Source organism: Tachypleus tridentatus, chromosome 3 (genome assembly GCF_004210375.1).
Source record: "Tachypleus tridentatus isolate NWPU-2018 chromosome 3, ASM421037v1, whole genome shotgun sequence".
Taxonomy (NCBI): domain Eukaryota; kingdom Metazoa; phylum Arthropoda; class Merostomata; order Xiphosura; family Limulidae; genus Tachypleus; species Tachypleus tridentatus.
Window position 1 is genome coordinate 30,865,208 of NC_134827.1, and position 15,114 is coordinate 30,880,321.

At 35.3% G+C, this 15,114-nt stretch overlaps 1 protein-coding gene across 2 annotated transcripts in view; it reads right to left on the reverse strand.

Moving 5' to 3' along the window:
- Nucleotides 1-9,498: 9,498 nt before the first annotated feature.
- The window catches only part of LOC143246630 (sarcoplasmic calcium-binding protein 1-like), a 119,709-nt gene continuing 114,093 nt past the window's right edge, over nt 9,499-15,114 (reverse strand). For both annotated transcript variants that reach the window (XM_076493675.1, XM_076493674.1), the window contains 2 exons: nt 13,133-13,236; nt 9,499-10,608 (listed from right to left, as the gene is read on the reverse strand). In XM_076493675.1, the coding sequence (XP_076349790.1) occupies nt 10,480-10,608; nt 13,133-13,236 (233 nt within the window). In that variant the 3' untranslated portion in view covers nt 9,499-10,479. The remainder of the gene's footprint in view (nt 10,609-13,132; nt 13,237-15,114) is intronic.

Below are 15,114 nucleotides of genomic sequence, written 5' to 3' on the forward strand. Positions count from 1 at the left end.
CTGAAAATCATTAAGTAAAAGCATTTTTATAGCAACAAGCTTAAGCCTAAGTACTGAAAATCATTAAGAAAAAGCATTTTTATAGCAACAAGCTTAAGCCTAAGTACTGAAAATCATTAAGAAAAAGCATTTTTATAGCAACAACCTTAAACCTAAGTACTGAAAATCATTAAGTAAAAGCATTTTTATAGCAACAACCTCAAACCTAAGTACTGAAAATCATTAAGTAAAAGCATTTTTATAGCAACAAGCTTAAGCCTAAGTACTGAAAATCATTAAGTAAAAGCATTTTTATAGCAACAAGCTTAAGCCTAAGTACTGAAAATCATTAAGTAAAAGCATTTTTATAGCAACAACCTTAAACCTAAGTACTGAAAATCATTAAGTAAAAGCATTTTTATAGCAACAAGCTTAAGCCTAAGTACTGAAAATCATTAAGTAAAAGCATTTTTATAGCAACAAGCTTAAGCCTAAGTACTGAAAATCATTAAATAAGCAATATAATTAATAATTATAAAATACATTTTGGATCTGAACGCATTTTTGGTTATAGGTGTTCTGTGAGTTAAAGTAATAACCTATTATACTACTATAAACACACTTTTGCCTCAAAAGTTTTTTACACAACCAAATGGCATTTAGTCAAAATAGTCATTAAATGCTCTTGATTAATCATTGGCATTTTTTTATAAAAAGATAAAATGCTTATTTTCTGTAATAAAGCCAAAAGTTTTAAAACGTGTAATATTTCAATATCATTGTGATAAGGTGGTTCAAACAAATCATATAAGGAAGTTCGTATGGAGTTGTTATGAATTAAAATGGTTTGAAACTTTGTGTGACTAATGTTTATAGGCAAAAATAGTACAAGAAAGAATAATAAATGTAAGAAAATGTATGAAAATGGAGCAAGTAAGAATAAGTTATTGTTCAAACATAACTCAAGCGAATAATTTTTCACATCCTTTGAACTGAAAATTGTGTAAAACTGTTTTCAATATTATTTGAAAACTGACTTCAATGACTTATTTTAGTCATTAGTTGAATTCTTAATTTTATAAGACCTTAATTCTAGATTTATGGCGTAAGTTGAAGACACGAGGTTCATTGTTAGGGTTTCTAAAGTCTTATTTCTTGGAATAGTAATTTTGATGACATGAGTTTTGTTCTTTGCACCTGCTTTATGGCAAAAGCATTTCAGTTTGTTTTTTTCCAGCTTCTATGCTGCTATTTGTATGACCAAAAGTAGTTTTATTTGTAGTCACAAGAACAGAATAATCACGCTACAATTCTGTTGACATGAGTGTTTTGTTTGAAACAAAACTGAAAGACAATTTTACAGTTCCTATAGGTGTACTTAAACTTGTAATCTGAGAAGGTCCTGAATTTTTATAAAGACATGCTCTGATTTTGTCATAGTGCAGCTTTTTAATGTAAATTAGCTATTAGTTTTTTTTAGAAACATCATATTTATTGCAGTTACTAAATTAAATAACTTTACTTTCCCTCCTATTAAATAAAAGATGGTACCTCGAAAATTTGAAGCATGAACTATTTTTGTGAATTATTCGTGTTATATCACTCGCTCAGTGAAGCGTTGTAGACAGTAGCTGTTTATTTAGCTTGAACGGCCCACACATTTCATTCGATCATTTTGTTAATTATTTTTACAAGTCCTCCATCTCCCAGTACTTTGTGGAAAGACCTACTTCGATCTAGCGATCAAGTTTGACAGAATGAAGAACAAATAGTGTGTTTTAAAATGGTGTTATTGGACTGTTGCAATTTTACTTATTGTATCTAATCTTATCGACAATAAATTCTGATGTTTCATGTTGTCTTGCCCCCTTACTGATGGTTATAGTACTGTAGTAGTTGAAGACACAACGTTTTAGAAAAATCGTTGAATACAAATGCTAGAACGTGGATTTACCTTATTCCTTTTTTTTTTTCAAATTTCCTCAGCATCTTAGCTGCTAATCTTCGGGATTTATAATGTTTAAAATCCAGGTTGAGCACCATGCATGAGGTTCTTTACATAGAGGTATGGAATGGGCTATATGCTAAACATAGCAATTAACAGTTTTAATGACTATTTATAAAATACTTTTCTCAAAGATCCACTGATCATAGAAGCAAGTTCTCTCATTCGAAATCGTAGAAGAAATCTAAAGCAGGACCTGTTCAGATCGTTATAAAATTGGTCATATCAGTACGAGATGATTAAGCCTAAACATAAAAGTTTTTACAACAATATTTCGGTATTGTTTCGATAGTTTTACAATAACGCACACTAATGACATCAGACTGAAAATAGACGTTTTTACATTTTGTTTACTGATCAACACAAGTAAAAGTTTTATTTTTGTTGAGACGATTTTTAAAGGAAAATAGGGTAAAAAAATGATCTGGTTTGCTAAGCTGTTAGATCCTTGTGTGGTAGGCAAAAATAAGTAATTTGTATGTCGTTAGGTATAAAAGTAGACCACGAATGAAAAGGGTTAAAATAAGTAATTTTTAGTATTAATGTTCATTAGTTAATGTTCAGTTATTTTTTTTCAGGATGTTAATTTTTAAAGCATTTTAATACTTTGTGCCACAAAGTTGAAATGACACAGTTAAAAGGAGTGGATGGACTGTCAAACGTCACATATTCTTTATCGCTGTGTTCTTTTGCACGTATTTTTTATAGGTTTACAATTTTTATATACCCATCTTGCAGAGTAACGGTTGAATGACATTTCTATGGTAATAAATTTGATAAACATACTTTTACACCGTGACTTATAATAAATCACGAGTAATTGATTGTATGGTTTAGCTCCACGTAGAAGTTTTAAGTTCATTGAAAAGCCTTTTTATTCAAATCTAAAGTTACTGTGAATGATAAAACACTGTAGCGAGGAACAATTAATATTTCCTTTTAAATTCTTTATTAACCTAGATGTTTTGTTTTCTCATCTCATTTTATAAAGCAGTTGATAAGTTATGTTCATTCTTTGTAGCTACACATCAATCCACAAAATTATTTAGCCCTAATAATTTGTTGGCGTTAGCTACAAACGCATGTAAACCCCTGTAAAAGTGTTTTCTTTGCAATATTTCTCTGCGATGAAAAATAAAGGAAAAACAAGTCAGTTTTGGATGTATATCATTAGTTCGCTAACACACATCATCAGGTAGCTGAAACTATTTGGAAACACAATTCATAGATTTTGGTTGTTTTATATGTATTTCATAGATAGTGCGTAAAAAAACATTTTGAATAATTTGTGAAAAGTAATTTGCTTAAGATACCATTGTTAAATCAACATGCTTTTCCATTGTGATTAAATAATAGTGGGAAAGTAAAGTTATCTATTGTTTAACAAGATAATTCACTAATTGAGAACTATTGGTTAAGTTTGCTTTATACATTTTGAAACCTGATAACGTTTTATAATGATCGAGAAATTATTTTGCCATCAACAGAAATTGTATTCGTTTTACCTTTGTGTATGTAATGTCTTCGCTTAGTTATATTTGATTGTTGTTTTTGCTTGTATATTAATTTTACAAGTCTGCACAAATAAAGAGAAAGTACTCACTTCTGACTTGCGGTGATTTCTTGGTTTAACTTTTGCATCTTTGTGCTTGACTTTCCATGTAAATTAATATTATGAGCCTAGTTCACTGCATCTTTAAATTTACTGTTTAGCTTCTCGTAAAATTCATTTAAAAGTTAGTTTCAAAAATTTTTTTAAAAGTCTTACCTTAATACTAAATAAAAACGATCACAATTCACACAAGCTAGTGCTTAACCGGTATGCCTGGTTAATGTCTTCTGTAGGAGTATTGTGTTTATTGCATGTTGTCTGGTTAATGTCTTCTGTAGGAGTATTGTGTTTATTGCATGTTGTCTGGTTAATTTCTTCTGTAGGAGTATTGTGTTTATTGCATGTTGTCTGGTTAATGTTTTCTGTAGGAGTATTGTGTTTATTGCATGTTGTCTGTTTAATGTTTTCTGTAGGAATATTGTGTTTATTGGATGTTGTCAGGTAAATGTTTTCTGTAGGAATATTGTTTTTCTTGCATGTTGTCTGGTTAATGTTTTTGTAGGAATATTGTATTTACATTATATTGTCTGGTTAATGTTTTCTACAGAATCAGTTTTGTTTGTTCAGAAGTCCAGGATAATTATCCAGAAATGAAATGATTACTTATGGCAAAGTTACTAAAGCTGCTGTTCGGGATTTTGAGCTTCTGACCATAAGGAAGGCAACTGGCTAACACTACCAATCATCAGATAGTGATGAGCCATCACATTGACACCAATGACCGAAAGAACGAGCATTTTCGACTCGAGGCTTTCATTCCGCAAGTTTCAACCCGAAAGCACTTAACCACCAGATTCCATATTGGAGAGGTAAGTGAAAATGATGTTTAGTACGGAATGAGGTTTTGTTCGCCTACCCTATGTCAGTATCATTGAGGTCATTCAGATATTTTATTGACATACACCTGAATTGTTCAATGACAAAGATATAGACAATAACAAAGGAATGTTTTGACACAAAAATGATCAAAACCATTCTTCAGTAAGAGTAGTAACAAGGAATGAATGCATCACTTCCGGAGTTTTCATACAGAAGACTGAAAGCGAGTTGTAGCATAGGTTGTTACATAGACCTAGGTTTAAGGTGTAATTTCAAAATTGTGCGTATACAGTTCATTGTACCTTTGAATGAATGATCCATAATCTTAAAATATATTAAAATGACAGTCTCCCATAAATAAGGTAAAGTAGAAGCATTGATTGTAATTGGTCACAATTCATCTAAATCAGGGGTGTGCAACAGGCGGCCCGCGGGCCACAACCCGGCCCGCCAAGCCATTTAGTGTGGCCCTAGTTGTTGTAATCTAACCATGTGGCCTGATCTGTAATCCAACGCAAATGGAATATTTTTAAAAGCATCGATCCTACGGGATTCCCAGGCTTCGACTCGACAAACTTCTAAAATTATCTTTGCTAGAGAGGAGCAGGCCGAATTCGATTGGTCGGCCTCCTTAGGGCATGAATAGGTGACGTGCACTAGCACTATTGTCTACGACTCAACGTCATGTCCTGAACCTCGCCTTCGCCCGCTGGCGACAATTTTCCCTAACCTCTGCTGTCCGTCATTCATTATTGGTGAAAATTTTATTACCTTTTACAGTTACTACAAGAGATTGAAGGTAAATTGATTATTATTTAGCATATTGTTGTGACTTTACTGAATTTATTAAAATTTTTGCTTTCAGATGCATCTGATTCTATGTACAGTGTGACCTCGTTATTCGCGGGGTTACGTTCTTTACCCTCCACGAATAGCGAAAACCGCGAATATTGGATGCAGTTTTAAAACGTATATGTATGCGATTATATACTATATGAAATGCTTCCCAAACACTAATGATACTTATACTCATTGATGCAGTAATAATGTAGCAATATTGCATACTGTTATGTATTTCACTAAATTGTACCGTGCGTTACCGGGCTGTGCTTTGCCGTTTGCGTTGTTGGGGAAGCTGAGGCAGTCAGCCAATAGCAGCCCAATCTTGTTTGGTGAAGACGACAATTGATAAAAACGGCTTGATTGAGTAAATACAACAGAAATCTCCTCGAAAAGCCCTTTCAGTCTCTGTGACCTACAAAACGCAGTTCGCGCATAACCCGCGAATATGCGGGGCCGCGAATGGCGAACCGCGAATAGGCGAGGTCACACTGTATTTTGCTATTCTCAATTAATTTAAGTACCGGAAGGCTATGATCGGGATGCCAATTTAGAAACGTGTTTCTGTCCAAAAGAGGTTCCATGTGTAAATAAATTCTATGTTTTTTCTACTTTGCTATTTTCGTGAGAATAATTTTTGTTTTGATTTCAGGGCTAGTAAAATGTCAGCAGTTAAGAAACGAAAAATTGATGATGAGGGAAGGTTATTCAACAGTGAATGGTGCACAAAATATCTTGTTGTCCCACATAATCAAGGTGTTGTCTGCCTCGTCTGTCAAACTACAATTGCAGTCATGAAAGAGTACAATATTAAGCGACATTACGCAACTAAGCACTCCTCCCAGTTTGATGAAATTGTTGGTCAGGCACGAAAGGACAAAATTGAACATTTAAAAACATCCATTGAAAAGCAACAAGGTGTTTTTACCACTTTCAAGAAAAATTCAGAACTGGTGACAAAACTGAGTTTTAAGCTTTGTGAATGTATGGCAGAAAAGGGAAAGCCTTTCAGTGATGGAAAATTTATTAAACATTGTTTAACAATATTCACAGAATATGCATGTCCAGAGAAAAAATATTTGGTGGAGCAAACTAGCCTTTCCCGCTTTACTGTCTCACGCAGGACAAAAGATCTTTCAGAGGACATCAAAGAAACTTTGAAAGAGAGATTGAATTCGTGTGAAGCTTTCAGTCTGGCTTTGGATGAAAGCACTGATATCAATGACACATCCCAACTTGTCATTTTCATCAGAGCTGTTACTGCAGGCTTTGATGTTTTCGAAGAGTTTTTAGATATGGCAAGCCTTTCCTCCACAACCACGGGACAGGATATTTGTGAACAAGTGCTTAAGGTTGTAGAAAAGTTTGAACTGAATCCTTATAAATTATGTGGTGTTACAACAGATGGTGCTCCTTCCATGACAGGTAGGACAAATGGATTCACCAAGAAACTGCAATTGGAGCACAAGACGTAGTTGTAAGCCATTGCATTATTCACCAAGAGAGCTTGTGCACCAAAGTTCTGGATTTTGCAGAAGTCATGAAAAATGTCGTCCAATGCGTAAATTATATTCGAACACGAGGATTAAATCATCGACAATTTAAAACTTTTTTAGATGAGCTGGACAGTGAGTATTCAGATGTTTTGTACTTCTCTGCTGTACGTTGGCTTAGTAGAGCTGCTACTTTGAAGAGATTCTGGAATCTGCGAGAGGAGATTAAGTTCTTCATGGAGAGCAAACGTCAGAATGTGGACTTCTTGAGCAATGAGAACTGGCTGAATGACTTAGCATTCCTCACAGACATTACACAGCATCTGTCTGATTTAAACTTAAAACTACAAGGGAAAAGTCAACTTGTGAATAAGTTGTTTGAGCATATTTGTGCTTTTGAGAAGAAATTGGAACTTTTCCAGGTTCAGTTGAGAAGAGCCATATTGACCCATTTTACATGTCTTGCAACCAGGAAACTGGAATTTCCTAATCTGGATTGCACCAAATATGGAACCAGTGTACAAAAGCTGCGTGATGAGTTTGCAAACAGATTTCCAGATTTCAGACAAACTGAAATTAGATTGAAATTGTTCGCTCAACCTTTTGATTTGGCAGTGGAAGACAGTCCTGATGATTGCCAAATGGAACTCATTGAACTGCAGGCTGACATGGACACTAAAAGGAAATTCTCTGAAAACAGTTTGCTAGACTTTTACAAACTCTGTGTACGTGAAAAGTTTCCCAATTTGTCCCGTCATGCACAAAGAATTGCCTCCCTTTTTGGTAGCACCTACTGCTGTGAGCAATTTTTCTCCAAAATGAAGCTCATCAAAACCAAATGTAGAAGTCAGCTGACTGATGAACATTTGACCAGTCAGTTAAGAGTGGCAACCACTTCTGTCAAAGCTGGTATTGACAAGCTCTGCAAGGACTCTAAATTTCAAGTGTCCCACTAAAATGATCACTCATGCAAAAATATAAAATATTATTGCTTGCATTTTGAGAATTTTTTTTAAATTTATTGTGCATGTACACGAATAAGCTTGTTTTTTAAGTGGCCCCGCTTGATTGATGAAGTTGGTTATATGGCCCACCGACGAAAAATGTTGCACACCCCTGATCTAAATGAATCTACAATGTGCAGTTGAAAAACGGACTAATATACCCCTAGTGTAAAAAAAAACAAAAGGTAAGGAGCACAGGGCTGCTTCTGTATTATCAGAAAAATTGTTCCTAAACGAACGTCATTCTACTCATTTGCTTATAGGAAACGTGTCAGCGACTGCGTACTACAGGGTCCGATATGGCCACGTAAGCAGGGCGCTCGACTCATCTGAGTGTCGCGGGTTTGAATCCCCGTCGCACCAAACATGCTCGCCCATTCAACTGTGGCAACGTTATAATGTAACGGCCAATGCCACTATTCATTAATAAGAGTAGTCCAAGAATTGGCGGTGGGTGGTGATGACTAGCTGCCTTCCCTCTAGTCTGACACTACTAAATTAGGGACGGTGAGCGCAGATAGCCCTCGTCTAACTTTGTGCAAAATTCAAAAACAAACAAATAAGCGTACTACAGCACTATTTGCTCATGGAATTTCTTTGGGGAGCCCAAGAACAGCAACCAGTATTTACAATGAAGCCGTCATATTTCACATTTGGGCAGCATTATTGAACGCAATTATACATTATTTACCATCATGTCGCAATTCTACTGGTTTGCTTGCCTTATTTTCATATAAGTATTGTTGTGGAACGATTGTGATCATTTTTGGCTAAAAAATTGCATTGGTTATTATCCACACATTCCACACTGAATTTCTTTTGTCTTTATAATGCGTATTAATTAAAGTTAACAAAATATGAGTTTTAATGACGTCAGTGGCAAAGTGTTTTGTTTGTTTTTAACTTCGCGCAAAGCTACACCAGGGCTCTCTGCGCTAGCCGTCCCTAATTTAGCAGTATAAGACTAGAGGGAAGTCAACTAGTTATCACTACCCACCGCCAACTCTTGGGCGGGCTACTCTTTTTACCAACGAATAGTTGGATTGATCGCAACATGCGTTATAATGGGCGAGTATGTTTGGTGTTATGGGGATTTGAACCTGTGACCCTCGAATTACGAGTCTAGTGCCTTAACCACCTGGCCTTGTGGGGCTCAGTGATAAAGTTATTAGATAAATCTATAACACCTAACAATATTTTTCCTGCACTTCGTATTTAAATTATTTGCTTGTCACTGAACTTCTGAGCCCACCTGGCTTATAGATTGTATGGTTTAAATGGTTGGCGTTAGGTTGAATTTACACTATGAATATTTAAATCCGTACCTATTATTCTCCTAATTATTTTCTAAAGCGATTTCATTTGTACTTGCCATTTCTCTAATAATTCTTGTAGAACCATTTCTTTCGATAGAGCCAGTTCTGTCAAGACTTGCCATGCCGTTAATTATTTCTGTAGAACCTATTTTTTCTCTACGACTATTTAAGTTAACCATATCTGTAGAACGTGTTTAACTGGTGCTTGTCATTTCGTTTATCTTTTCTGGATAACTCGTTTGCCCTTTCTAATAATGTTAATACTTTCTGTAAAACAGTTTTCCTAATGCTTGTTTCCTCATATCGTAATTTATCAGCTAATGTGTTTTTCTTGAACAACGAAACGCGTGTTAGGCTTAGGACTCTCTTGAGCATCACTTTAATGTGTTGTTGTCATTTGTATTATACAAAAGTTATATTAAAAACAATATCAAACTTTAACGACTTTATTCACCAGAGCATCGACCAACAACAACTTGCAAAATGACACAACCATACATGCATACACAGCAGTAAACCAACATATCATAATATTGTGGAATTGCATCTCACCAGCAGAAGACGAGATTCAACAAACCAGTTCCCCTAGAGGGTATTTTACTAGTAAGTATGAAAACTTTGGTAGAAAAGTTGTACAAACAATTATTCAGTGAAAGAAGAAATACCCAAACCTATTATCACGTCATTATGTTGTTTCTAGTAGAATTCAAATTACATTATATTCTGATTTTGTATAATCATATTTGAAAGGTGAGGAGTTAGAAATGTTACACTACAGTTACTTGTACACACTAAGGGAAAGCATATTTTTGAAAGTTTTTGTCACGTCATTACGTTCTTACTAGAGAAGCCACGTTATATTATTGTCCGATTTTTATATAATAATATTAGGATAACTTAATAATGGGAGAGTTAAATAATAGATTCTTTCTTTCTGTTAGGGAGGGGGGTATTTAGAAAAAAAATACGCTGTTCTTAATATATTATCAATGTCACCTTGGTTTACGACAAGAACTACAATGAAAATTTATTAACATGTCAAATATTATTAGATATAAATGAATACACTGAAATATAGCGTTACACTAAATTATACTATGCTATAGAAACTTACATAAATATTAACGTACAAACACGTACAGAACCAATTGATATTTCGTAAATATTACATTCATGTAAAGATAATGCAGGATAAAAATATGGTAATGGAGGTAAATGCGAATAAATATTTAGGAATATAGAAATGCATTAAACCAGTAGTACATGGAGCATTAAGACTGTTATGTCTGTGGGTGAAGATTCTTTTTGTTTTTCAACAATACAACTGGAGGGAGAATAAGCTTGCGGTGCGTATATTATCTCGTGGGAGAAAATAGCCTTGTCGACACGCTCGCTAACAGGACCGCGCAATTCAGCCAAACACGGGCAAAGGACCAAACAAGTATACTCCAGGTACTTTAGGTTCCGGACTTCCAATAAATTCGGCGAAAAGCTCTTGGTAACGACACAGATTTATTCCTCCTACACGTCGATCATCGACCTTAAAAACAAATATAAAAGTAAAAAGTGCGGCAATTGGATAAAAAATCATAATTAACGGGTCTATAAAATAACCTACGCCTAAATATTCGTCAGGCTAATTGATAATTAGTAACATAAAAATAAACGAAAATATTGAAACTAAGATGTATATAATCAATTTCTCTCAGTTATTATTGTTGTTATTTTGAATTAAGCACAAAGCTACACAATGGGCTATTTGTGCTCTGCCCCCCACGGGTATCGAAACCCGGTTTTTGGCGTTGTAAGTCCGCAAACATACCGCTGAGCCACTGGGGTGGGCAATTTCTCTCACAACTGTCATAAAATTTTATGTCATCTCAACCACTGTTGAATAATCTGAAGGTTTTACTTCTTCGCTTTGAATGTCATTTTATAAATTTACGGCTTTTTAGAACGTTTGTTTTCGAATTTTGCGCAAAGCTCACGAGGGCTATCTACGCTAGCCGTCCCTGATTTAGCAGTGTAAGACTAGAAGGAAGGCAGCTAGTCACCACCACCAACCATCAACGCTTGGGCTACTCTTTAACCAACGAACAGTGAGATTGACCATGACATTATAACGCCACCATGGCTGAAAGAGCGAGCATGTTCAGTGTGACGGGGATTCGAGCCCGCGATCCTCAGATTACGAGTCGAGCGCCTTAACCATCTGGTCATACACACAAAACTAAAAACTCGAAATATGTCATTCCTAATTAGGTATGATCGTTTAAAATATTTATATTTGACCTCATCCAAAAGATGTGGACCAGGGTTTATTTTTTACAATACTTATTGTTCTTGAAACTTGTTTTCACAGCGTTTTTACGTATGAAAATAATTAGGTATCAGGTTCTTGTATTATTTATTGTTAAACTTGACATTAATAGTTCTAAAACTTATAAATCCGCGTGGAATTTTGTGAAAAACTACTTGAGTATTATTTGTGCTAGTCATCTCTAACTTAGAAGTGATAAACACTAGAAGAAAGGCAGCTAGCTAGTGAATACACTGTAAACTATAAGATTACTGTTTTACTAACAAAGAGTGGGATGGACCGCCACATCACTTAGAACTGAAACTATTGAATCACATATCACAAGTCGAGTTCCCTTATCAGCAAATAATGCTAGGCCTAAATTTAAAAAATTAAATTAATCAATATTACAGCTTTTAGAACTATGAGTAGCTTTACAAATATAGAATGTTTGAAATATTTACACATAAGTTGATATTTAAGACGTGTGTATATGATTTTTACTCAAATCCTGTGCTCGAAGAAAATCATACGTTAATTCGCACCAACTAAAGTTACGTAAATATTGTAGGAGTTTTCATATGTGCAGAACTGATTGTTATGCACAACGTAAAGAATGCACGTATGGTGAGAAAACTATCTGTATTTTTCATTCCATAGGTGGAACTTCATTAACACAAAGTTATATTTCAAGTGGCGCTGAAGTTGAATCTATCACAAGCATTAATAATTTACTACTAAACAGTAGAAGTGAAATATCAGGTTTATTTATTTGTCAAACTTGCTTACTTGACTGTAAGTGGCCCAAGCCATTGAAATGTAGTATTGCACCAAGTTATACTGTCTCGATTCGTAATCTGAGGGTCGAGGGTTCGAGTCCCCGTCCCATCAAACATGCTCGCCCTTTCAGTCGTGGGGGCGTTATAATGTGATAATCAACCCCACTATTCGTTGGTAAAAGAGTAGCCCAAGAGTTGGCGGTGGGTGGCGATGACTTCCCTCTAGTCTTACACTACTAAATTAGGGACGGCTAGCGCAGATAGCCCTCGAGTAGCTTTGCGCGAAATTCAAAAACAAACAAACAAACAAGTTATACTGTACTGTAAAAATATGAACAGTATATAAATATTAACTGATAACGCCCAATAAACCAAGGAAAATAAATGTTACTAAACAACTAGGGATATAGAAATTCATGAAACCAGGAGTATGTGAAGCTTCACGACTCTAATATTTGCGGTTGAAGTTTTTTCTCTCCACAACAAAATTAGAGGGAGATCAAGCATGTATTATTTTGTGGTTGAAATTAGCTTTTTCGAGATGCCTGCTAACAGGGCCGCGTGACTTGAAAAAATATAGTAAAAAGACTAAAGGATCAGAAATATATATTCCTAGTACATTTCATTCCTTTCCTCGGTGGGAGAGCGATAAATTTTATGGATTTACAACTCTAAAATCGGAATTTTATTTCTCACTTCCCCCAGTAACTTACAACGTTAGAAACCAGGTTTGAATACCCGTGGTGGGCAGACGAAAGATAGCCCATTATGTAGCTTTGTGCTTAACTTAAAAAAAAAAAAAATATTTATCACAGTTTACATAGCAGCTATCCCAGTGAGGCTTTGATCTGAAACAAATAAAAGAACTTTATATCCTAGACTTTGTCGAGATGTTCCGTAATAGGACCGCGTTTCTGATAAGATTAGATTGGTTTAGTATTTGATTCACGTTCAAGTTAGACTGAATACATTTTTTTCATACTTACAGTAAGAAGTTTTTCAAAACACTCGTCGATCTCTGTAATGTTTGAAATAGCTGATCGTGAGACGTATTCTAAGCGGTATTCCTCCACAGTTATCAGTCCATCATCTGAAATAAGGAGTAAGATACACTTTTCATTTATCAGTCCACACCTAAAACAAATCATTCATAGTTTTTAGTCCTAGCACCTGATAGAGGTGTAATTTTTTTAAGAAAAGGTTTTCACAGAGTTATCAGTTCATCCCTTGAACAATATATAATATTGTGGGTCATTTTTTAAATAATAGATACTGAACAACAAACCAAAACTACTCTCTCCTCGTTTGGAGTATTATTACTTATGCGCTTTAAATAGACCCGATGAATTCTTACTATGGCCAAAATTAAATATTTGAACATTTCATGAACTGTATGGTACATAACTGAAGTTAGGCATAGATAAAGAATTGTCAAAAATAACAGACAAGAAAGGCCTTTCAACATCATATTTAGAAGTTACAAAATCATGTTCTTCCAATCTTTTCAATGTTCAGCTCCACGAACAGACAATCTACAAAAGTTAAGATTATAAACAAATATGCTTCCTTCTTTCGATATTTCAAAAGTATGCTTTCTATGTTTACTGTACGATGTTCTATCAGGACCGAAGCTGAAGTTTGTTACTACGTCATTTCTCTAAAGTTGTTAAAGATAGCTGACGGTTTTGTTAATAGATATAGTTTATTAATCAATACAGTTGCAAACACGTTGCACGCTGCATACTGCAAATTAAAGACACGGCTTTCTCTCCTAACACGACGAAGTTTCTACCCATTTTCCTTCTGCTTGTCTAAATGTTGTCCTTCTATGTGCGTTTATTATTTAGATATGAGGATAGTTAAGGTGATCGGTTGAAACTTAATTATTAACAAAACGTATTTAAGAACAGATTATCACGTAGTAGGGTTACATAGTACCCATGGTTAGTTATCTTTGGTTAGTTTGTACAGTGCTGTACGAATTGCTCAGTCGTCAAGTACGGAGTGTGACATAGTTAAGGGATATAACATTGTAAGTAATGAGGAGTCCGTTAAATCACCAGACGAACACTCTCTAGTGTGTGTGTGTGTATTTTCTTATAGGAAATCCACATCAGGCTATGTGTTCTGTCCACCGAGGAGAATCAAAACCGGTTTTAGCGTTCTAAATCCGAAGACTTACCGCTGTCCTAGCGGGACTACTCGCTATTAATGGTGTTTTTGTTGTTTTTTGTACAAGTAAATAATAATTTTTGTTTGTTCTTTTTAATATCGTGAAAAGTCACACGCGGGCTATCTTCGCTAGCCGTCCCTAATTTAACAGTGTGAGACAAGAGGGAAGGCAGCTAGTCATCACCACCCACTTCCAACTCTTTGGCTACTCTTACCAACGAATAGTGGGAGTGACCTACATATTTTAACGCCTCCACAGCTGAAAGGGTGAGTATGTTTGGTGCGACGGGGATTAGAACCCTTGACCCTCAGATTACGAATCGAGACAGTATAACTTAGTGCATTACTACATGTCAGTGGTTTGGGCCACTTACAGTGAAGTAAGCATGTTTGGGCACGTTTGGTGTGACGACGATTCGAGCCCGAAGCCCTCGGATTACGAGCCGAGCTCCGTAATAACCTGGCCATGCCGGGACAATAGTTTTTGTTCCTTTTGTTAAGTGCTTTCAACGCGGCTCAGATCGAGTAGTTTTAAAGTTGAAACTCGGGATTCGACTCGTTGTGGTGGACATCCGTTATGTAGTTTTGTGCTAAAATCAAGCAGACAAAGTCTGAGCTGTGTAGAGATCAGATTTTACAGAAAGATTACGATTCTGTGATGGTTATCTACAGTCTTTGTAAGTAAATGTGTTGACTTTAGATAATTTATGCTTAGTTGAAAAACGGTATTCCCGTGTTTTTGTTATAGATTATCAGAAACTATTTTCTGAAGAGTGAACTTTGGAGTCACGAAATC